At 47.1% G+C, this 24,298-nt stretch overlaps 1 protein-coding gene across 1 annotated transcript; it reads left to right on the forward strand.

The window, feature by feature from the left end:
* The first annotated feature begins 312 nt into the window (after positions 1-312).
* ANP32A (acidic nuclear phosphoprotein 32 family member A) lies at positions 313-23,314 on the forward strand. The gene is made up of 8 exons (XM_072869112.1): positions 313-445; positions 16,510-16,659; positions 16,809-16,931; positions 18,489-18,687; positions 18,890-18,988; positions 20,548-20,645; positions 21,659-21,719; positions 21,932-23,314. The coding sequence occupies exons 1-8, from the start codon at positions 392-394 to the stop codon at positions 21,991-21,993; spliced, it is 846 nt and encodes a 281-aa protein (XP_072725213.1). The 5' UTR covers positions 313-391; the 3' UTR covers positions 21,994-23,314.
* Positions 23,315-24,298: the final 984 nt, after the last annotated feature.

Here is a 24,298-nt window from a genome sequence, read left to right on the forward strand (position 1 = left end):
CGCACCCCATCCCCACGGCGGAGCCGCCGCCGCTCCTTCCCCATCAGCCACCAGCACGGAATGATCCTCCGCTCCCAGCCGGGCTGTCCCCCTGGCCGGCTTCGCCGCTCCCCCATTGGCTTCCACCGCCCCTTGCCCGCCCCATTGGCTCCGGCCTCGCGTTGCGGCGCCGCGGTTGGCGGGGACGGGCGTCAATCAGGCCGGAGCCCCCGGGAGCGCCCGCCTCCGCAGTTATCAGGTTAGTGTTCGCCGCGGTGCTGGGGCTCGGGATTCCGAGCGGAGCTGGTTGAGCCCTCAAAGTCCCTCACCGCGCTGGCTTTGGGGGGGTCTCCATCGGTGTCACTGCACGAGCGGAGCCGGGGACAGCGAGCGACTCCCGCCAGCCACGGACATGGACATGAAGAAAAGGATCCACTTAGAGCTGCGGAACAGGACACCCTCAGATGTAAGCAATGCAAAAAAAAAAAAAAATTAATAATAATAATAAAAATCCATCCCACATTTTTTTTTTTTGGGGGGGGTGCATCCCAACCCCGCGGGGCTCGGGCTTGGGGGGGGGGGGGAGCGGCGGCGGCGGCGGCGGCGGGGGGGCGGCGGGGCCGGTGCTGCCCTTGAGGTGCCTACCTGTGTGTGTGTGTGGCTGTGCACCCCAATTTGGGGGTGCCCGAAGGCGCACGCGTTATGGTCTAGGGGGAAACTAGAGGCTGCTCCTGACTCTGCCGGTGTGCGATGCCTTGGAGGGGGCTCGCCGTGCATTAAATAAAAATAAGTTGGTGCTCCTCTCTTGGCGTGTTTAGTTCGCAAATATTTGTACTGGGTGCTGGGCAGGGAGAGGCAGACAGGGACTGCGAGTGAGTTGCAAATGGTTTAGTTTAAAGTGCGTCTTCATTTCTTTGCAGTGATCAGGCAAGAGAGACTGGGGAGCCATATTTGTAACTTTGTAGTCCTCATGAACGCGCCCTTTCTCTCTCTCTCCCTCTCTCCAGATGCTGAGAAGATAAAAGAAAAGAATTTTAAACCATTGCTTAGCGTTTTTGGCGATCGGGTATCGCCGCCGGTAGCGCGAGCGTTGAATAAAAAAAATATTGCAAGAAATAAACGCACTCTCCACCCCCTCCATCCCCACACACGCACAAAAAGGCTGGATGTGTGCGTGTGCGTGTTTTTCTCCCCCCCCCCCCCCCTTTCCCCCTTCCCCCGGGGCCGGACTTCAGGTTGTTGTTCCGCGTCTGGCGGAATAAACGAGAGAGAGAGAAAAACTTTGTCGGGGGGGGGGGGGGAACCAAAACAAAAAAAATACCCCCTCCAAAAAAAACCCACCCCAAACGAGTCAGCGGCGGGGGTGCCCGGAGGCAGGCGGGGCCCCGAGCCCGCTCCGGCGGGGCGCGAACTCGGGGCGCGGGGAGGCTGAGGGCAGCGGCGGGGAAGCCCCCTCCCCTCCCCGCCCCGCCATGCCCCGGCGGGGCCCGCCGCCGCCGCCGGGCCCTTGCATAATGGCCGGGCAGGGTGAGGTGTGCCCCGGCCCCGCCGCCGCCGCGGAAGGGGAACGGGAAGGGGAAGAAGGGGGGAACGTACCTCTCCGGGGGGCGCTGGGGGGAGGGCGGAGGCAAGGCGGCGGGACGCGGCCCAGCGGCTTTTCGGTGGCCAAGCGCGGTGTCCGAGGGACAAAGGCGGGCAGGTCGATGTAACCTGCTCTTTAAAGTTTAAAAACTCCTGGGCGAGGAGGAGGAGGAGGAGGAGGACGGGGGGGGAGGAGGGCTCCCGCCACCGCCGCGGCACACGCCGCCGTCCTCGGCGGGCGGTGAGGCGCGGCCCTGCGCGGCCCGCGGGGGCTCATTGTTCGGGCGCGGGGGGCACAAGGAGGGGAGCGGGGCGGGCCGCTGAGAGCCCCCCCGCCCCGCCGAGCCGCTCCCAGCCCCGCGCTGCCAGCGCCACACCGCAAGTAGGACGCGGCGCCATGTTTTTTTTCTTCCTCTTCCCCCCCCCCCCCCCTTCCTCCTCCTCCTCCTCCTCAGCTGCGGCGGAGGGAACGGCCGGGCGCGGGCGGCGGCCCTGCCCGCCCCGCCGGGCCCTCAGCGCCGGGCCGTGAGGGGAGCCCCGCCGCCCCGGCCCGCCCGCCGCCGGCTCCCGCTCCGGCAGGCCGGGGGTAGCGGCGGTGTGTGGAAGTGCGACATGAGGCGTTGGCGGAGGGGGCCTTCCCGCCGGCACTGCGGCGGCGGGGCCGGGCGGCGGCGGGGCGCCCGGGCGCCCTCTCCGACATGACTGCCAGCCGCCGGGGCTGCCATTTTGTCGCCGCCGTCGCCGCCGAGCGCGGGGCGGGAGGAGGCTCGCGACGACCGCAGCGGGACGAGCCAGGAGGGTAAAAAGGCGCCGTCGTCGTCCCCCCCTTTATTATTATTTTTAATTGTTATTCTTTTTATTTAATCCCGCGGGTGCCGCTGTGGGGCAGGGGGAGGCCGCCTTCCCCGTCCCTGGCCTGCCGCGGGGACCGGGCCCCAGCGGGCCGGCGGCGCCGCCGCACCTGCCCGCCCCGCCCCGGCAGCGCCCGCCCGGGCGGGAGCGGGGCCGGGGCCGGGGCCGGGGCCGGGGGTGCCGTGCGGCGGGGTGAGGTGCCCCTGCAGGCCCCCGGGCAGGGAGCGCGGCGCTGGGAATACGCCTTCTTCCCGGGCAGGGCCCTGCGGGAAGGTAGGTGTCTTGCTTTTGGGGCTCCTTTTAATTTTTTTTTATTATTATTTTTTGGCCTTTTTTTCCCTAGTTTTGGTCGATTTGTCCATCGCTCCTACTGCTGGAGGCTTATTCACCATTTTAACACAGACCTACGGTTTAAAGACTTGATCCAAAGTGTGTTGGGTATAAACTGGACTTTTTTTTTTTTTTCTTTTTCCAACTCCACGCTTGGATTTTGTTCAGTTTTTGCTCTGTTCTGGCTTATGCCAAAGAAAGTTGAGAGAGCTCTGATCTGGTGGGGGTTCACTGTTCCTCAGTAACTCAGAAGTCTACAGCACTTAGTTGTAAAATACAGCTTATTTACCCTGTCGCTTTTTCTTTTTACCTGCTAGCCTTTCACTCTGTCAATGAGTTATGTGTATCAGTCCTCCCAAGGTAGCGAAGGTGATCACCTCCGTTATAAAGCCAAATCTTTCTGGTTTCATACGAAGGGGGATAGAGATGCCATTTGGGAACGCTGTTCTGTTTAGAGTCCGCTTTGTAAAGCCATTGATTACAGATGTGTGCACGTGCTTTTGTGTTGTGGATATAATAATGGATATAAATGGATATAAGTGGATATAAATAAGTGTACGGTTTGAAGTCTGTTTCTCTAAAATACCTATTAAAATAAAATTCAGCTAAATCCAGCTAGTGCTTTGGGTAAAATGCTTGCAACTGGGGTTTAGGAGCGATTCTAATGCCCATGTCATTTATTTATGGATTTTAGTAAGTGTTTGGGCATGAACAGGATGGTTCTGTGAATTGTTTTCGTTAGTCTCTGCTTTGATACATAGGCAGTATTTCTCCTTCTTCTGTGGGGGATCGTTCTTTTCAAACTTTTAAGGGTGATGTTAATAAATTTTGGTGAAAATAACCGTGAATATACTTGTTCTGGAGCTTCTGCCCGACATGTGCTTAAGTTTTGTGGTGCATCTTATATTTAATAGATCCTGTTATCAGAATGTGCAGGATCAAAACTTTTTGCAAATCAAAGTTAGATAAGAGGATGTTGGTAAGGTGTTGTGGTTCTTTCTGAGCCTGTATTAATACTTTATAGTTTGATCTGGCTAATACGGTTCTTGTGTAGAGTACTGTGTGCTACTGTGCCGCTGAGCTAGCTACTTCGAGCTGTTAAGTCATATAATCCTGTAAGGTTACATGTTGACTAATAAAACATAATATAAATGTCCTGAAGTGGATTGTGTAGGAGCTATTTCTTCCTTTTCTTCCTCAGCCTCTTTTTTGTTGTTTAATTTTTTTTAATTCTCCCTCCATTTCTATATGAATTCAGTGCTGGTGAGAGGTCTGGGGTTTTGGTGCTTGAAATTTGTTTTTTTTCTGTGTGTTGTACAGCCAAAGTTGAGCTTGCACATCTACTTTCTGCCCAGATATTTCAGCTTTTTATCCCATGACATTTAATGGTCACTTATGGTAGCGCACTTGCTATAGCCTTTGTCGCTTTGCTTATCTTATCAACATGGTTTTCTATTATAATTAACTACCTGCTAGAAATTGGCCAGGTACAATTATTTTATGTGGGTTTCCTCCAGAGCCATCAGCCAGTAGTGGTGTAACTACTGACCTCGCAGAGGGGTTGCTCACCTGGGCAGGTTTGTGGGCATTCTTGTTCGATTCCCATTGTAAACTCATTAGGAAAATGCAAAGACTGGGAAACAAGCTCAGTACTAAGGCTCTTCTCAGACATGTGACACAGAGGTAGGGTTTTTTGAAATTATGCACAAAACTCATCTTCTCTGGTTTAGCGCTATGATGCCAGTTCATTTAGGCTGAGGATTTAGTGCCTTATCAGCTCAAGATTGTGACAGTGATAAAATACCGACTGTGACATTGAGTATTTCTTACAGTTCTTCTTACTCTCTGTTGCGCTTTAAAACTTACTTGACAGTCTGATTTCTCTCTGGCTTCCTGGAGATTTTAACACTGAAGGGAAATACGGTGCAAGCATCTATACAAAGTGTTCTTTCAAATGAAGAGTATAAATAAAAAGGCTCTTTTCCCCAAGCTAGTTCCTTGTTGTGATACTTGCAGTAACAGTAAAGAGTTTAAAGTGATACACATCACTTTAAAGACTTGCATTTAAAAAAATATTTTGGTCTTGCGTATGGGTGCAAATACATACTTCTTTTACTTTCCGTAGGCTGAACAACCTCAAAATGGGAAAGGGATGTATTCTAGGTTTGAAACAAAGCGGGATATGGTTGCGTCTGGGGTGGCAGGAGATCAGCACGTACAAACTCTGTGCGGCGTGTGTAGATTATCATGGATTTTTGCAGACTTGTATCACTTAACCACTTACGTAGCTGACAGCAGGGTGTAAATGTACAAAGAAGTAGCTGTCTTTTTTGCAAACTTCCCAACTTTGCGTAACAGCTGATTTTCATGGCTCTGAATTTCCAGGTGCAAACCTGTAAAATGAGTATCCTATTGGATGGATGCTCATCTTGGAGGGACTGCAGCCCGCAAAAATCAGGCTGGAGAACGGGTGTGATGTGTGAGCTGGCCTCACTGAAATTTAGACTAGTTTCATAGCTGACTACTGGGCTGACCAGGGAAGTATTTGGCTGGACCTTCTCTTAACCTGGACCAAGTTCTAAGCACATGAAAGGACCTATGAACATAGAATTGAAAAACACCAGTATATGGATCTAAAACTGGTTGCCAAATTTTCCCATTTCTCTGTGGTGCTGTTAGAAAGTAGCAACGCTAGATTTTTTTTTTTAACCCTCAACTCCTGAGAATTCCCTTTTGACCAGCAATATGTAAAGTGCAGTCACAGTTACAAAATTTTCTGAACGATTCCAGTGTGTGTCCAAATACTGGCTTGATAAAAATGCATTAAGAGAAATAGCTGGGGTTTAGTTGATGTAATTGTGTTGTAGTCCATCAGGAAACGCATCTCCTGAAGAAACAAGTGTTCTTATCCTGCCCACCAAGTGAAACAAGTTGTTGAAACAAGGAGAAAAAATAAAAAGCTTCTTAGTACAAACCTTTTAAGGTTAAGCCTAGCTATTATAATCCATCCTTGCAGCAGGATTTGTGTGTTATATAGCAATAAATTGAATATACCTTTCTGCTGTTATGGACACCAAAAACTCCTGGGTGGTTCAAGGTACCATTAATCACATGCAAGGATTTAGGACTTTTAAAATATTTTATCTTTTGCTGTATTTAAAAGACCATATTATCTACATCAGTAATGCATCTTTAAGTGTACATTGAATGGTGGCACAAGTATCAGTGGCTGTTTTCTTAAATATTTACATGCCGTAAGGCTGATGCTGACCTATTCTTCGCATTTCGTTCATTCTGTGGATTACTCCCCCATCCTCCTGCCAGAATGGTACAGGTATCAGTAAGTTGGAGAAGCTGAAAATTAAGAACTGGACCTGTGAAACATGAGTGGGTGTGATGTCTTGAACATTTTTTTGAATGAATTAAAAGTCAGGGAAGGTTATGGGAGCAGTTCTGGTTTGCACACCAGAATCCCAGGCACCTACGAGGATCCCAGCGCCATGCCTGGGAGGGAGCAGGACTTGCCGGGCTTCTGGGAAGGGAGGGAGGGAGGTCCTCTCCTTGCCACCCGCCGAGGCGGGCTTGCCATTTGCAGAGTGCGTGATGGCTTTCAGCAGTCTTGACTGACAAACAGCTCAGCTCAGTGAACCAAACTCTGTGTGTCTGCAGTGAGGTGCAAGTCTCAAGTGGGAATAGAGAGCAGTGATGTTTTTGTTGTGCTTTGGAGTGATGGACACTTCTCTGCTATTTATGTGACACTACTGGACTTGTTCTGCATGTAATTTTTTCCTGTTTCCTCTCTTGCTCTGCTGTCCTTCAGACAAAATAGCTAGTAAATACATAGTCTGTATTTTTTGACTAGTTTGCTAAAATCAGTCCTGAAGCCCTTGCGTATGTAAGCATGACCTTTGAAATATTTCCCCCCCAAAAAAAGCCTTAGTGGTTTGCCTTTACGCCACTGTGTAAAAGTTGTGCTCTCTATTGGAGCACTCATTTGTCCACGACTTGGTCTAGGGAACACGTTCCCTTCAAAGCCATAAAAAAAGCTAGGAAAAGCTTATCTTCTGTAAGTAGGATTTGCCAATGCATTCTATAGCAGCTGACATCTTCAGAGGCTGCTTTCCATATTAAATATGCAGCTCTTGAAATTAGTCTTAATTTAAATGCAGTGTTTCTTTTTTATGTATGTCTCCGCATCAGTCCTTTGTTGCTGAGGGCAATTCGGAGTACGTGCAACTGAACAAACTCAGCAGTTCAGCTAGATGCTTAAAATTTCCAGCTGAAGAAGTTTCATATTAAAGGTGCAATGCAATCTCGTGTTTTGCTTCTGTTTTATTTAATAATAGCTGCCAGTGAATGAAAAACCCTTTGGAAGTGGTATCAGGCACTCTGTTTCTCAGAGAGGAGCCGAGATGGGGAGCTGGAGTGACCCATGCGAAGTCACCCACCCCAGCCGGGAGCAGAGCAAAGTGCTCTGCCGGTATGTGATACCATCTGTAGGAAAGGGAGAAGCAAGCAACATTAATGTGAAGATTTAAAAGCATTTAATGCAAAGATCAAGCAATTTAATCACTTATGTATTTGAAACAGTCTGTCTAAAGAAATATTTGGAGTTTTCACAGAGTTATGCTGCTAACAGTAGAAACAAAACCAAAAACTAGCTATATGCTTTTGAATGAAACAGCTTTCCGTGTCCCTAAAGTGTGTTCTCGATTTATTAATTAGTGTGTTGCTTATGCATATGGCTATACTGACCCTTGTAAATGTGTGAAAGTATATTTATGTGACTCATGGGGTTTCTTGGTTGGGGGGTGTTTTTCGAGAAAGACAACGGTAGATTATTCTTTCTGGAGGTTTTTTAGTACTGGAGATGCCTCGTAATTAGATGTGAGTGTAAGACGTAGTCAGAATTGCCAAGACTCTTCAACCTTCTGCCACTTACGTGTTTCACTTGGACCTTTAGTTTCTCACAGAACAGAGCGAAGGGACATAAAATTAGTTGGAGCCATATGTATTGCTCTCAGGGTTTATAGCTATGCGATGTAAAATATTAGAGGGTAAAAAAAGTAAATGTATTGATACTGAGCCAGATTTTTTCTCTGAGCTATGCAAGCAGCCTTAAGCTGTCTCTGAACACAGAGCAGCTTTGATTTAAAAAAAAAAAAAAACCAAACACACACAACAACCAAACAAACCAAAACAACAAAAAATTCCTGTCTTTCCTCCCGTGCTCCTTTTCTTTTGCTGGCGTAGGGGTGATGCAGGGTCCCCCATTGCATGCAGAGTGGCCAGCAAAAGGAGGACACTAACTGTGCTCATCCTTGGGGGAGTTAACATAAACAGAGCCCAGCTTGAGGGGAGTTTAAAAGGTGGCTTTAAACTGCTGTTTTACTGCATCACTTTGAACGTGGGGACAGCAATTTAAGAAGATGCTTGAGTGAAGACTGTGACAGATGTCCACTGAGATGTCCCTGTCATCACTGGATTGTTCTTGGTTCCTAGGCAAATGTTCTCATGCAATTCCTTGCTTGCACCCTTGTCAGGAGTGAATCCTGGTTTCCCCCTCTCCTCTCCCGGTCGTTTGTTGGTGGCTCGGTACCATGTTGATGGCACTTTGCTGCTTCCAGCTTTAGGAGCTGGTGCACAGTCCCTCCTCTCCCCGGGCACTCTTCTCAAGCATGCTGGATCATTAAGGTTTGAGAGCCATGTGGAGCTGCAATCCAGAAAATAGTCCAAGTTTCTTCATCATGTGATTGTTAGATCAACTAAATTAAATACAAAGTGCTTGCTAGGGTATGGCTTACAAACGCAGAGTGAAACTGTATGAGAACCATGGCATTATAGTTCAAAGACAGCAGTATCGGGATCCGTGCACGTCCCTGCGTGTTGGTCCTCGTAGTGAAAAATATAAGGGGCACAAAAACTGTATTGGCATGATGCTGGAAGTTCAATTTTGGGCTTCTGAAGTGTTCAGAAGTATTGGTGGGAGTTTCCGAGAAAGAGATGCAGGAGGGGAATTCCAATATGAAAGTTTGATGGGGTCGTGTCATATGGAGAAACCCTAGATGAATTTTGAGGTCCAGTAGTAGTTTCACTTGACCTTGTTGCAAGAATTTGGTGTTAGAGCTCGGTTGAATGGGTATAACAGCTAGAAGTGGAGCAGGTTGCCGTTGAACCAGGCTGCACTGGAAGCTGTTTTATTCAGCAGTTGTGATTTGCTTGGTATCAAAGGGGCCAGTTGCAGAGTGCTGGTGGAAGGGATGCCTTTGTTCAGGTGTGGGGAGTGCGCCTGGGGGAAATCCTGTAAACTTCAGCCTGAACTGCTCTGAAGTCCTGACAGGCGCCTGGCATTCAGCCACAGTGAGGCTCTGCATTGTACCTGGTGTCCATAATGGTGGTAATGGAGCACTGCTCAAAATTACAAGGTATATGCATTAATCCCATCCCTTCCCAGCCATCAGTCACTGCCTCTGCTAATACGATTCTCAAGTACTCTGGCTGCTAGATTTCTTCCCCGTATCCCAAGGGAAGTGGTTCGTGTTACGTCGCCTTTTTTTTGCGCAGCATTTCTCTGCCCCTGGATTTGCAGATTCTCTGCCCGACACGATGACCGCAGCCTGTGCAAGGTAAATGGTCGCTGACTAACTAGTTTAAGATGTGTGCTGCAAGTGAGTCAAATCTATGTATCTCATCTCAGATACTCATAATAAAGCCTTGAAGGGATGTATCAAAATCCAAAATCACATGTTGGTTTGGTAAGAAAAAAAACTTTACTGCTGTCACCTGTGGTTGGTGTCTGTGAGCTTTATTCTGGTTCGCTTTTTACTTGTGTATCTTGGGGGAGGAAGAGGATGTCAGCACTATTGGAATTTTCCCTTCCCTGTTAAATTTAATTCTGTTTGTGGCTAGATCCTCATCCCCGAGCATCTCCACCGGGCAATGCTGAGCTGCCCAGAAGGAGCAGCTGAGGATTGCCCCGCTGAAGGGGAATCCCCCGTGGCACCAAGCCAGCACAGTCAGTGCCACGGCACCTGCCTCCCTCCCCTCCCTTGCCGGCAGCACGCCAGAGGTGGGAAGGGGCAAGCCCAAATGGGCAGTGCTCTGGAAAGGCTGAACAGCTCTTGAGGTGTCTCTTAATTGACGTACAGCAGCCCGGGAGCTGCTCTAATTTGGGCTAGAGATTATTCTGCGCTCCTCTGTCTCTTGCTGTTTTCCACCAGGAGCTGAACTTTGCGTAGTCTGGCTCTGCTGTGGGTTTATATCGCAGGGGGGCCCTAACGAGGCTGAAGATCTGTCTCGAATGCAGGTGGCAAATGGCATATGGTGCTATCTTCATTTTTTAAAAAAAAATTCAGTTCTTCAGGTCGGTTACATTTTGATGACCATCTCAGAGCAGAAGTTGCATCGTGTCTTCGAGCCTTCAGAGCAGCTTCGTTAGCCCAAGGTATTAAGTAGGCTGTTTGTTCACGCATTTTTTGGCCTAGTCATGTTCCAGATAGTATCTGAAATGGAAATTATGCAACTTCTCACTCATTCCAGTAGTACCGTGGGGGAAGCTTGTAAAATTGAGCATGGAGAACGTCATATCCTTGCCATTGCTGTGGAGCTAAGCATGAATGATGGGCTGCTTGGAAGACTTGGGCATTATCTTGAGTCTTGTCAAACCCATGCCTTCCCCAACGAATGAGAACATCGTGACTGTGGAGGGCTGGCTTCTCTTAAACTTCACTGCACAAGTCACGTGGAATATAAACCAAAGGAGATCCATTTCCGCTCAAGGATCCCCAAAATCTGCATGAGTACAGATCTAGAATACAGTACAAGAACTAGAAGGACACAGTCCTTGGCAGTCTGGTTGCAGTAGGCAGCAACGGTCATGCTTTGCTGTGGAGCGATGGTAGGGCTTTGCATGGACTACACAGGCATTTGAGACCAAAAAAACCCCAAAGACAGAAACCCAGGTGTCTTGAAGAAATGTTGGCACATCTGGGAGAGGATAAAACTGTCTCTGCTTTCAAAAGTAATTTGGACTTCGCTTCCACTTACCACAGCAGGCTTCCCTTGCTCTCCTCTCCCTTCTTTCCACAGCTCTGCCCTCCTCCAAATGAAAATTCCATTGGGTTAAGAGGTATGAAGGACTTCTCTCAATTCCCCCCTGGACCATTTAGCTGGGGACAGTGCAAGACAGAGTTAACACCCTCATCTTTACCTGCTTTTTTTGATAAAAATGCCACACAGTGGGATATTCCTGATGTAGGGGTACCATATACAACGTACACTTCAAAAGCATGTGGTCCATGGGGCTGAAGATGAGATGTTACAGCCTTTGCTGTTCCTGCTTGTAAAGCCAGCAGAATGGTATTTGTACTTGTAAATTTGCCTTTTTAAAAATTACATTCACAACTGTGTCCTCCTGTTACCTCGTTAAGCCTTCAATTACAGACTGGGATTCGGGAACTTAGTCCCAAGTTCATGGATCTCTCTGCCCAGGGGTTGTAGGCTTTCTGAAGTAGAGACTTTGCCTTTTTACCTGTTACAGTGGAAATGTAGATTAAAGCTTAAGGTGATAACATGTGCGGCTTAATAGTTGTCTGTGTGTAATTATACACATGTGTATAGACATGTGTGTATAGACGTGTAATTAGACACGTGTGTCTGTTGATTGTGTATGTGTTGATAACTCGAGAGTATGGTCCCTTCCAGAGAGGCAGCTTGCACTGGGAAAGGGAGGCAGGGGAAGGCCATGCGCAGCGAGTGAGTCCCAAATGTCACTTGTGATGAGTCCCATGAAATCCAATGGCTGCTTACACATGGTTGCCTGTACGTACCCTAGGAATTGGTTGGAGTCTCACAGTACACCCTATGGCTATATTAAGGATACCATATACACATTTGGGAACACAGCTTAATACAGTAACCATATTAGGAAACAGATAAGAGTTCCTGGTTATCAGGCAAGCAGTAGTGTAGAGTGTGATGTCATGAAGAGATATAGGGGATGCCGTAATCCACAGTTGACAGCACGGCGTGCATTAACAGAGATGTGATGTCATGTGCCGAAAGCGTCTGGGACCATCAGAAATAGAAACTGGGATGACCACAGCAGAACAGGTCCAAGGCGTGTGGTCTGAAGAGTTTGTTGGAGAAGCAGCAAGCTACTTGCTTACGTGTGACTGCTGAAAACTAAGGACTGATACCAGCAAACCACAGAGCAACGCTCGAGCAGAAGTATGCGGACAGCCAGGAAGCACCTGCTCGAGCAGATGGCACCTGCTGAATGGGGGAGAGGGGCAGCAGAACCCTCAGCCACCCTGGGAATGCAGAGGACGAGGCAGAACGGCAGGCTGGGCGAGAAACGCTTGGCAGTTGAAGCTGTACAATGTGTAATAGCCCTCCCCAAGCCACCTGATGGTGCCTTATCGTAAAAGCTATCGAAGACATGGTCATGTACGACGGGAACCAACCTAGCCACCTGCTTGTTAGGTTTTCTGCTAGACACTCACCTGCGGGTGCTTTCTTAGCTGTTTAGGTAAGTATTGCGGTGTTATCTGTGGTGGTTGGTTACCTGTGGCATGTTGCTCTTCCACTGTTTATGTAGCAGGTTTTTGGGAGAGGGAGGAAAGATAAGTACAGCTCATGTGGTCTGTCTTGTACTAGTACTTACTTGTGTTAGTACTTACTCCAATTAGTGCTTTGATTTGCTTAGGCGTTGCGGCGTAGACAGTGATAAGGTTGACCCTGTACAACTTCTGCAAGTTGAATCTTCCCGTCTTTGATGCAGTTAAGCACGAATTAGCTGAGGACACTTACTCCCTTAGCTGATCTCTCCAAACAAGTTCAGATTGTGCTCCCTAATTCTGACTGCTCATCTGCATCTCTCTAACATTACACAGACTGCAGTGTGATACAACTGAATTGGTTCAGGCCAGCTGAGGCTCACCCATCTCGTTCAGGTATATAATGAGGCTCAGAAAGGGTGCTCATCCAGGCTACTTACATCAGGCAAAGGTTTATTCTGCATTTTGGTGACAGAATATGAGGAAAGAAATGTAAGAATTGTAGTCTCGCTGTGCATTTTCAGGGAGGTTCAGTAGATGTCTGGAGAGTGATTGAGGAGCTGGGATTTTCCTTAGAATTACAGAGACTTCTGAAAAACAAACGAGGAATAGGTTTTTAGTCCTTCTGTCACAGTTTTGTGGTAGTGAGCTGTTTTAGATGGAATGTAGCTTTACTAAGGTCACCTTTCCACTTCTCCCTCTCGGTGTGCTGACACAGTTAAGTGCTCACTGTCAAGGCTGTAGTGTGCCTTGAAGGGGCCCAACATCCTCACAAGGGGCGTAAGGTTTGAGAGGAGACCTCTGTGCAGCAGCCAGCGCCTTGGAAAAGTGCCCCGTTAATAACCTGGAGGGGCCTTGGAAAGCAATGCCCTCTCCCGGGGGGGACGGTTCTGCCTCTCCGGTTAACTGCAAAACAGCAAGTTCTTAAGGAGGAGATGGCAAGTCAGAGTGGAAGGGGAGGAGAGTGGGATGCGAAAGACTGCGGGCTGGGAGGCTGTGGGCAAATAGCTGCGGGTAATTTTAATACTTATAAAAACTGTATAAGCTGGTGGTAGTTTTTACTGCTTGTGCTGCATGCAAGAGAATTGGGTACGATGCAGCAGTGAGCGGGCACATGGCAGTGAAGTTGGGAGAAGCCCCACGAGCCCAGTTCATCCTCCTTTTGCACGCGTGTATTTTGTATGGGATTCTTAAATCTCTTAGAACATAAAGCCATCTTAATTTTGACTTGAGTTTTATTTTGTGGAGTCATGTTCTTTCAGAAGCGATTCGGTGTGTTACTACACCTCTGACCACGTAAGCACCAAAATTACATTGCTGCGGTTGTGCTTCTGGAGCGTTAGGAGCCTGTGCTCTGCTGTTTCCTAAACGAGCTCTTCCATTCAACCAAGCTTTCTACCACTTGCAAACCTGGCCGGTTTTATTCTGTGATAGCTTACCTCTGGAGTTGTTTTGACTGTACCTTTGCCCAGTGTCTTGGTACTGGGCACAGCAAAGAAGAGAGCATTGCAGGTCTGTAGCAAACAAAGTTTTCTGAAAGGTAGAGAGGAAACAGCAGTCTTGCACTAAAAAGAGCAAACTAAAAGTAGAAGCTGGTTGGCTCTTCTGCCACCATATTAAAGGGTTTTTCTTCTGCATCTGTGGCTATTTCCAACTCCCCCTGAAATCACTTCTCTACCCCCGAGGAAGCTTTGTGACGCTTTGTCCAATTCCCTGTTTGCCTCTTCTCCATCCTGCTCTTGGGGAGGATGAAGAGCTATCCCACCTCCTGGGGTGAGGACAGATGCCGGCTCTTTCTCAGGGTGAGGTTTAGGTGCTGCTTCACTCTGTGCCTTTGGTCTGCTGCATAGCTCAAAGCCAGAGCTGACCCTGAACTCTGCTGGCTGCTGCAGCTGCGAGCATTTTCCCTCCCTGAACTCCCTCCTGCCTTGCTTCATCTTCCTGTATGTTCTCTTGCAAACTTCCTTCGCAAAGAGGATAAGGCAAAAAAAGACCTCCGGGCTCTCCAGCCGTACGCCAACGCGGTGCGGTCGGCACCGCAGCACTCTCCTTCGCCCTCCTTGCTCTGAAACGTGTCCATAGGTGGGTGCTGCCTCGGATGAGCCACCTCGCTGGCCCAGGGAGATAACGGGGCAGGCAGGGGCCTCGTGTGCTGGTGAGCAAGGACACAGATAGGGGGAAATGTAGCTGCTGCACGGCTTGGGTTTGGGGTGGAGCTACTTTTATTTTCCTCTTTTTTTTTTTTCCCCCCTTCTTTTTTTTATTTTGGCGGGAGCTCTGTGCGTGCGTGAAGCAGATGACTGAGAAAACTCGATATTTGTCCCCCCATTGATCTCACTGGAGGATCCTGATACTTAAATACTGTTACAGTAAGAAGATACGCATGCTTGCCTTTAACATGGCTTTCCTGCTGTCTGAATTTCAAAGCAAAGAGGGGGTTTTATAGTTTGGTTTTGGTTGTTTTTTTGTTTTTTCCCCCCAGTGGGATACATGTATGTGGGATCAGGAACATTTGACTTGATCCTTGGTTTCTTCTAATCAGCCTAAAATTCTTCTGGAAGACTTTTGTGTAGTCATTCCCGATCATAATTCTTCTAGGAAAATTGTAGAGTCTTGGAAAATGTATTTCCTGTCTAACGCTGATCCTCCTACTCTCAATGAATCACTTGTACTCTCATGTTGCTTTGGGCTGACTTCCCTATTGACTTCAGTGCCTGGGATTTAATTAGAAATCTAGGGATGTTATTTGGAGCTATAAAACTACATAGGATTCTTCTTTGTGCAGCGGGATTACAGTAATAAAAAAAATTAAGAAAATTAAATATTTGCATATTAACTGTCCTTGGTGTGAACTGAAGAGTTGCTTCATGTTTGCATACACTGCTCTTGCAGACTTGTTTTATCCTATCCTCAGCGTAAAGCAGCACACCTTCCCTTTCCAAACCTGTAACCAAGCCTCAGGCACGGGACGGGGTCTGCAGGGCATGCAGAAGGGTGGATTTTCCTGGGTGTTTTATAGGGGAGAAATAACCTCCAGAAATTCGCTGTCGGTGTGAAAATGTCTGGATGTTCCCCGAATGGGTGGGCCCTTCCTGTGGAGTCACAGTCCTCACTGGCAGAGCTTCCCCAGAGCCCAGGAAAACTCATGTTGGCTACTAAGGGACTTGAATGCCGTAAGGCTGACCTAGCTTTAGGGTGAAAAGGAGCAGTTTTATTCAGGGTGGGGCATATTTAGGGGCCCTTTTGCATTGATGCTGTTGTTTTGTGTCTGTTGGAGACAGCACCTGCAAAAAGAGTGGTGCTCTATTTAAAAACAAAACAAAACAAAAACCAAACCACCCCAGCAAAACCCTGCAGCCTGTAACTTGCTGTATACATCGGTGGGGCTGCCCAGCTTTGGCTGACAGGCAGGTCCTGTGCTGCTCAGGCCCATGGTGACATTATCTTCACTTCTCCCTTCGACCCTCCCTACTGCAACATGGTGGGGGAGATAAGGGGTACACTGCTGCAGCAGCAGCTGCGTTCACTGAACCTCCCCTGCCAGCACCATCTGACACATCCCTTGTAATTCCCCAAGAACGGAGTTGCCTCCGTGGAGAAGATCTTCCCCTAAAATACCATCAAGTTACTGTAATGAGGAGGGGTGAGGGTAGGCTCCAGTGAGACCTGCTTTAGGATCACCAGTGCCTGCCATTGGGTTTCAGGCGTGTCTGAGCAGACAGTGGTCTCTCCACGCTTGAAAAGCTCGAATAATTTTTGCATGCAGAGAGAAGCTATTTTAACAACCGGTGATATGTTGTAATAGCATGCGAGTTGTCTGGAGTGTCAAAGTTGTAGGTTAGTTTGAAAATAGATTGGTTTCATATTTTTTACAATGCTTATTGCTTGCATATAGCAAAGACGATGTTGTTTCTAACCACCAAATCGGTTAGGCCAGGATTCATGTTTTTGAACTGTTTACACCATTTATAGAACAACACAAAGGTGGGCAGGTGAAGCAAAGCCAAATATCTGTGTTTTTGAAACATTGGTAACCTGGCATGCCAGCAAAAGGTAGAGGTCAGGCACGGAAAATAACCTTTGGCATACTTGCCAATTTATGGGAATACCTTTCATTTTTGCCTGATCTGTGTCATCCTTTGCTCGTGAATGAAACCTTTATCCTCCACGCAGAATGCCTGATGCACATTTTGCATTGTTCTTTTTCCAGGTTAAAGAACTCGTTCTTGACAACTGTAGGTCATACGAAGGCAAAATCGAAGGCCTTACAGATGAGTTTGAAGAGCTGGAATTCTTAAGTACAATCAACGTAGGCTTAACCTCAGTTGCAAACTTACCAAAGTTAAACAAACTTAAGAAGGTAAATAAAATGTCCTATGCCATATCCCTCCCTCTGTGCACTACACCGAATGTAAAATAGTTGTTTGTATAAAAACGTAATTTAGCTGACCAAACTGCTTTGTGATACATGTTTGCATTAAAAACTCAAGATGTTCATGTGCCTTTTAGCTCGAGCTAAGCGACAACAGAATCTCAGGAGGACTGGAAGTGTTGGCAGAAAAGTGTCCAAACCTCACGCATCTAAATCTAAGCGGCAACAAAATAAAAGATCTCGGTACAATAGAACCGCTGGTAAGTTGATGCAGCACAAGCTGAAATCGCACCCCATTTTGTGATGAGTGGAGGCGTTTTGGGCTTGGAATGGTCCGAAGCAACTTGCAGTGGAATGTCTTCGGTGCTTATCTCTCCGGGCAGGTTGCTGCAGGGCTCAGCCTGGCCCTGGGGCTCGTAGCCCTGCCCCGGGGCACAGCCTGGCCCTGGGGCTCTCCGCCTTGCCCCGGGGCTGTGCCGGCAGCGTGAGCGGCTGCTTCCCTCTAGCGGCTGCTGCTCCGCTGCCGCCGGGGCTGGGCTCCCCCCCGCAGGCGCTGCGGGAAGCCCTGCCGCTTTCCGGGGTGGCGTGGGCTGCGGGTCTGTCTCCCAGACGCTCTGCTTGAGCTCGGTCTGTTTTCCCCAAAGTGTTGGGTCTAAAACCACCAGCCACTGCTTCTGCCCAGGGGTGCGGCATGGGCTGGTGGTGGTGGGAACCAGCTGCAGCACCGTGTGCCTCCGTAATGGGTTTGCTTGCTGCAGCGGGGCAGAGGTCGCTGAGCTTCCAACTCGTTCCTGCTGGTTTCTATCACCTCTCCTGCTCACGGTCATTATGCTTCTTATTTCAAGTGCTGAGATGAAGTTTGTCAGGTTGTGGTTCCAAAAAGCATCCAAGTGTCAATTCTACTAGTGCTATTTGGTTTTTGGTTTGTGTGCCCTTTGCTCTCCAGAAATGAAGTGTTCCAGCTCATCCTTATTTCCAAATACTTGCTCTTAAAATGTCTCAAGGAGCAGTTCTCAGATGAGTTCCTCTTGGATCTCCTTTCCCCCAGCAGAAGGGGAGAGCAGAGCAGTTAAACTCATGTAGCAAATGGGTGAGAGAGAGGATTGTAACTGCTCCCAGTTTCAGACTTATTGTTTTCTTGATGTCACTGTTGCTGTACATGCTAAACTCCTGAAGGGAGATATTTCATAAGACTTGATACAAATCCTCAACTGCTTGTGCTTGTATTGTTAGTACTTTGAAGTGGTGTGGGCAATGCAGACCACCTCCTCCTCAAAAAAAAACCAAAACCACCACAAAACAGGATTTGACTTCCTGTTCAATTGCTAAGCCTTTTTTCATTTTGCCAAAGGCTAAGATACAATCATTAACATTTTTAAAATCTCTCTTAGCAAAATTCTTGTGTCCAAAGGATAGTCTTGTTTCTTCTTCCATTGAAAGTGGTAGTTTAAATATACCTGACTGCTGGCTCCATTACCTTGCCTTGTGCTTTTGTGATAACTGACTGGACTAATATTTATTGTTAGCTTGGCCCCTCGCAGAATGTGTGATTTTGCACCATTGCTTCTTTCCAAACTTCAGTCTTCTACTTGCGAGATGCTGAACTGGAGAGAGAGCATTTTCCGCTCTCGGATACCAAAGCAGCAATGGCCAGGCGTTGCAGATTTCTGTTCCACACCAATTTAGTAGGCAGAGAGCAAAATGACCCTTTTGTCATGGGAAACTCTCGAGCACATTAACTCTGGCTGCTGTTGCCTTCTCTGCTCTGTAGAGAATTATTGTAACACTGAACTTCAGAGACTTTTCTTTCTTTGCAGAAAAAGTTAGAAAACCTGAAGAGTCTAGATCTTTTCAATTGCGAGGTAACCAACTTGAACGATTATAGAGAAAACGTATTCAAGCTCCTCCCGCAACTCACATACCTCGATGGCTACGATCGGGATGACAAAGAAGCACCGGACTCTGATGCAGAGGGCTACGTGGAGGGCTTAGACGACGAGGAGGAAGATGAAGATGGTATGTGAATTGTGCTACTTAGTGTACGTAAGTTAAAAGATCGATATGCTGCCTAGTACATTTTGCTTCCAGCTCTGACTTGTTGGCAAGAGAAGGGTGTTCTCAGCAGCTCCTGACTGATGTAAAGGAGAAGTACCTCAGTGTCCTCTGAAGGAACGAGGGGAAAGGAGATGGGCAGGGCCTGAAAGAGCTACTTTCTCAGTCTTATCTCTAGTGAAAGATCGGGATGACAAAGAAGCACCGGACTCTGATGCAGAGGGCTACGTGGAGGGCTTAGACGACGAGGAGGAAGATGAAGATGGTATGTGAATTTGTGCTGCTTGGTGTACGTAAGTTGTAAGTTTGTTATGCTGCGTGGTATGTTTTGCTTGCAGCTCTGACTCGTTGGCTGGAGAGGGGTGTCCCCAGCAGCTCCTGACTGATGTAAAGCAGAAGTACCTCAGTGTCCTCTGAAGGAACAAGGGGAGAGGAAATGGGCAGGGCCTGAAAGAGCTACTTTCTCAGTCTTATCTCTAGTGAAAGGTGGGGAGCGAAAGGGTGGTAGAAGGAAGGGGCCAGGAGGAGTAAGACAAGCAGTAAGACACTGAAAGTGTTCAGGGAACGGTAAACTCCTGGGGATGAGGACGTAAGGGAGAAATGGGTAAGAAAGGATGGCATGCACATGCTGCAGTTTTCCAGGAACAGTACAGCTGGGGAGGTATGAGCAGTTGTGTAGACCCTGATGGAGAAGGGTAGGGTGGGGAACCAGCTTGGGCATAGAAAAAAGTAGCTGAGTCAAGGAATTAAGTAAAGGAGGCAAGACACTAATAGGAGTTTGTAGCTGCTCTGTGAGGGCAAAACGAACTAGTTGGGATCGGGCAGAAGACAGGAGAGTGTCTTTGAAGTCTGCCTGGGCAGGCTCTGTGAAAGGCACTAACGAAGCAGCAGGGAACTTTTTAATGTTAGGAAAATGCACAGTGGGTCCCACTGAGCTGTAGGTGCCATTCTGCCTCCCCGGCAGACTGCACTCGGAGGCGTCAGTGTACCAGTCGGATGAGTATCTGGCTGAGTTGGGGGAATTTGCTAGACTCTTCAAACCCAGCTGCACAGCAAAAGCAAATAGCTGGACTTGCACTTTTCCCTTGAATGCTGAATGCGAGCTCTGGTGAGAGGGGCGAGTGCTGCAGCAGTGCCTGGCAGAGTGGTGCATTCGGCCAGGTTCATCAGGGACAGGTTCTCCTCATCAGAGCACAAGTCTGGGCCTGCATTCAAATCCATGCAAAAGCTCCAAAACACCATTCCTGCAGCATGGAAAAACAATTTCTGGTTTGTTGCTTGGGCTAGTTGCATTTAATCTCTTTCCTCTTGAAAAGAGATTGTAAACCCCTAAGATGGATTGTGTGTGAGCCTCTTGGATTGCTCTGGCAGCATAAAGGCAGGAGGCCTCCCTTGGGGAGGGTTCCCAGTGCATGGCTGGCTTGTAAAGTTCTGCTCTATCCCTGGTGGGAGCAGATGGACACTTGGAGATGAAGAGCTGCAAGTATCCCACGGGCTCAAAAATGCGCATTAGTAGTGGGAGCTGGAGCAGCTGAAGCTAAAGCAATCCCGAGGCTGCCGTGACTTACTGTCAAGGCCCCTGCAGCCCTAGAGCAGCTCGGACCATGGGTGCAGCTGCCACACTACCCTGTCACTAGGCTGAAGAGGCACAGGACTACATCTAGCCCCGTCTAGCAGCTGGAGAGCTGCCTTTAATTCTGTACTGCCCTTCAGCAATGCTTTCAGTTTGCTCCTTGTGTCGATAGGAAGTCATACCTCAGGTGGCAGTGTTGGAAAAAAGTAAACTTTAAATGTCTGAGTGGTTAATCTTGTTTGACTGTATAGAAGAGGAGTATGATGATGATGCTCAGGTAGTAGAAGACGAAGAAGATGAGGAGGAAGAGGAGGAAGGAGAAGAGGAGGATGTGAGCGGAGAAGAGGAGGTAAGGATTTATGCAGTTTATAACGGGTGTGGAGTGAACATGCTCTAACTGGGAATAGTTCGACAAGAAAGGGACCAAATACTGGAGACTTTTAGTACTTGAAGCGTGTGCTTTCTTTTTTACTTGGGAAGCATGGGGGGGGGGGGCGGCTTTGAGGCATGCCTGTCTATGAGCCAGCTGCCATCTAGTGACCATTGACATGAAATCGTTCTGTTTATTGGGCTGTCAAAAAATACTATCAGGAACATCTGCAGACCTAGTTTGTGGTGCCTTTGAAGGGCTGGGGTTACAGCCTCCATACAGACGAGAGCGTGGTACGTGACTTACTGACCTTGTGCTCTCAGAGCGAGCTTCCTCCTTGGGCACGTACCTTGTGATTCTTCAGGATGCTTAAATTCTTAGGGCGGTCCAGCTCCTGTGTGTAGGGCGTGCTGAGCCAGTCAGTCTGCTGAGACTTTGCTGTTAGCGCAAGCACTGGGAATGGGCTAAAATTTGACTGGAGGAGGTCGTATTATCTATCCTCCGGCCAAACAATCTTAGATACTTAACCGCCACTCCTGAATGGTTGGTCAGCCTCTTCTCAAAAACAACAGCAGCTCCTCAGGCTCAGGGGATGTCTGTTTGCGTTTTAACTCTCTCTGCCCCTAGAACATGCACCTTCTCATACTGACCAGTCGTCAAGTTTTACTAAACTCAGGACGTCATAACAATCTGCAGCTACATATCAGCGTGAAGTATAAAACCATTTTCTCACTGAAGCTAGAAGTGGCTGCTATGATTGCTTGTGATTTTCTGCAATGAAACTTGGGCCAGAGTCCAGTTATATAAGTGCAGTTTTTTGCTACGGTATAAGTGCGTGGGAAGTATCTGCCTTTTTGTTTGGTTTTTGTTTAAGATGCTTCAAGGACTTTTTCTCTGTTGTAAAATGCTGTTGGGTATTGCCAAATTGTGAAAGGTCCTGCACTGAAACCGACTTTTTTAATCCTTCCCTTTTTTTTTTTTTTTTAATCCAGGAGGATGAAGAAGGCTACAATGATGGTGAGGTAGATGATGATGAAGATGAAGAAGAGCCCGGTATGGCAGTAATCCAGTTTTTGCTAGAGATTAATAATAATAACATTTTTTTAAAAAAGTAAAATAACATTTTCTAAAAAGCGGGCTCGTGTTTGTATTCCTGCTCCTTTGATAGCAAGCCAGTTGCCGAAGTAGAAGCTTGTTGAACTTGTTCAACTTCTCAGCAGCATGAGGGAGCACTCATGTAATTCAAGTTGTGTTTTATTTTCTAGATGAAGAGCGGGGACAGAAGAGAAAACGAGAACCTGAAGACGAAGGGGATGAAGATGACTAAACTGAATAACCTATTTTGAAAATTTCCTATTGTGATTTGACTGTTTTTACCCTGTATTTCCCCTCCCCACACCCAACCTTTTTTTTTCTTTTTTCTTTTTTTTTTTTTTTTTTTTTTTCCTGATTGTAATGTTGCTGTGGGAACGAGAGGGAGAAGCAGACTGGGTGGGCAAGGGAATAAAATACTATTTTTACTGCCACTCCTCCTCCTATTCATTTTAATTTTTTTTCTTTTTGTCCCTCTCTTAGTCCCTGTAACTGCAATAGTAAGTATAAACCAAGTGGTAATTTGTTTCTTATTATCGGAGTGGATAGTTTGACATCTTTAAAAAAAAAAAAAAAAAAAAGACAAAAAAGTTTAAGATCAGTGGATGATACCCCAAATACACATACTCTGTTCCGAGACAGCCGAATAGCGTTGGTTGTTGGGATTTTTCCACCGCTGCCAGTCACTAAATACATTGTAAGCATTTTTTGGGGGATGCTGCAAATCTAGGCGAAGCATCCCTCCACAGCAACAGGTGTGAGAATGGCATATTGATAAAGTGATTTATTTGTTGCCTGTCCGTGAATGACTGCCATTTTCAGCCAATGCTTTCCCTGCTTTTGTAGGTACCTTTTCTTTTGCTGTTTGTAAATAGTGACCAAATGTTTTTGTTGGGTTTTTTTGGGGTGTTCCTTTGGATCTGGTTTTGTGGGGTGAATTTGCAATCTCCCCCCCTTCCCCGCACTGTGTGTTGTGTGTTTTCCTTTCTGTTTGTTTTTGGGTTGTTTTTTTTTTTTGGCTAGGGTATAGCCAATACACTGAAAATGGCAGGCATTTAAATATATATATAAATATATATAAAAAGTGTTCCTAATTCCTGAGTTACTAGTGAAATGAATTTGACAATTGTAATAAAAAAATGTTTCAACCCTTTTAAATAAGGTGTGTACTATTTTGGTCTGTAATATATAACACCTAGTCAATTTTAAGTGATGAGAAACTACTTCCACTTGTGCTATATACTTTGAAAATTTTTACAAACCTAAATACAGGAGGCAGTTCAGCATGTAGGGTAGGAGGTTTCTTTTCATACACTCAAGCACGAGATACTAATACAAAATTGTATTTTCTTACCTAGTGGAAGTCAGTAAAATGACTGAAAATACCTAGTGAATGTACAGTTTTACTTTCATATCCCTCTTTAAAATAGCTTTAGAAGTGACTTGTATTTCCTAGTCAATATTTCATCTGTATAAATACATTTGCAACAGTTTTTTTTCCCAGAAGAGCCAAACTTTTGAGTTTTATGTCTGTTTGTCATTGATGAATTTCAATAAATCTTTTTATACAATTTTTCTGTGGCTTATTTGAGTAAAATGGGCCACTGGGAAGGAATTGCATACCTTTTTAAAAAGGCATTTACTAAGCTATTCTGGTAAATCCCTGATATTTTTAGTAGCTTGATGATATGTTTTGCTCCATAAAAACTACTCTTAGCCATGGCTGGGTGAAACCAAGGGAGAGGTTTTGGCTTTAATGCAAATAATGCTATGCCATTTTTCTTTCAAAAAGAGGGTTTCTTCTGTGTTACCAGCATGATTATTGCAGTTAAGCGTGTTCATTTCTACTGTTTAATCCTATCCCTATTTATCCAGGCCCAGAAGAAAGAACTCTTGATTTCCTTCGTCTGAGTGAGGTGCTGTGGTTCGGTGTGTGAGTTCTGGGTTAGTATCTCTAGGAGCTGTGGTCATCCGAGACGAGGGCTGTCCGCTGTGACTTACTGCCAGACCAGAGCTAAGTCTCCGCGTTTTCCTCTCTTGTGAACGAGTTGTGCATTAAAGGTGAACGGCATAGCAAGCAGCGTATACCGTGTACTTAAAATTAAATTTCTGTGCCGTGCAAGAGCACGAGAAGCTGTGGAAGATCACGTATTGCTCCTTCTTAACTGGATCTCTTTGGAAAAAACCATGCCTTTTTTGGAGGTGGGAAACTACACTATCCAGAAGTGTTTGTGTAGGGTGGGGGGGTTTTTTGTTTGTATTTTTTTTAAGAGGAAATACAACCGGGCAAACTGCTCCCTCCCCAGCCAGGATCTGCTGCTGTGAAACCGAAACCACGAACTGGCAGGGTAGGGTCAGGCTCCTACAAAGCAAATAGCAGCCACCAGCCTTGAGTAACACGGGCAGGGCCAGCGGCTCTAGAGCTACGACCCAAACAGAGCTCTCGTGTCACTCTAAACCAGCTTAGTCCAAGACTTCAGGTGGGCTTTATACTGGGAAACTCAGTTTTCCAAAGGCGCAGCTTTCTACTCGAGCTGTTC

Source organism: Ciconia boyciana, chromosome 8 (assembly GCF_034638445.1).
Source record: "Ciconia boyciana chromosome 8, ASM3463844v1, whole genome shotgun sequence".
NCBI classification, from domain to species: domain Eukaryota; kingdom Metazoa; phylum Chordata; class Aves; order Ciconiiformes; family Ciconiidae; genus Ciconia; species Ciconia boyciana.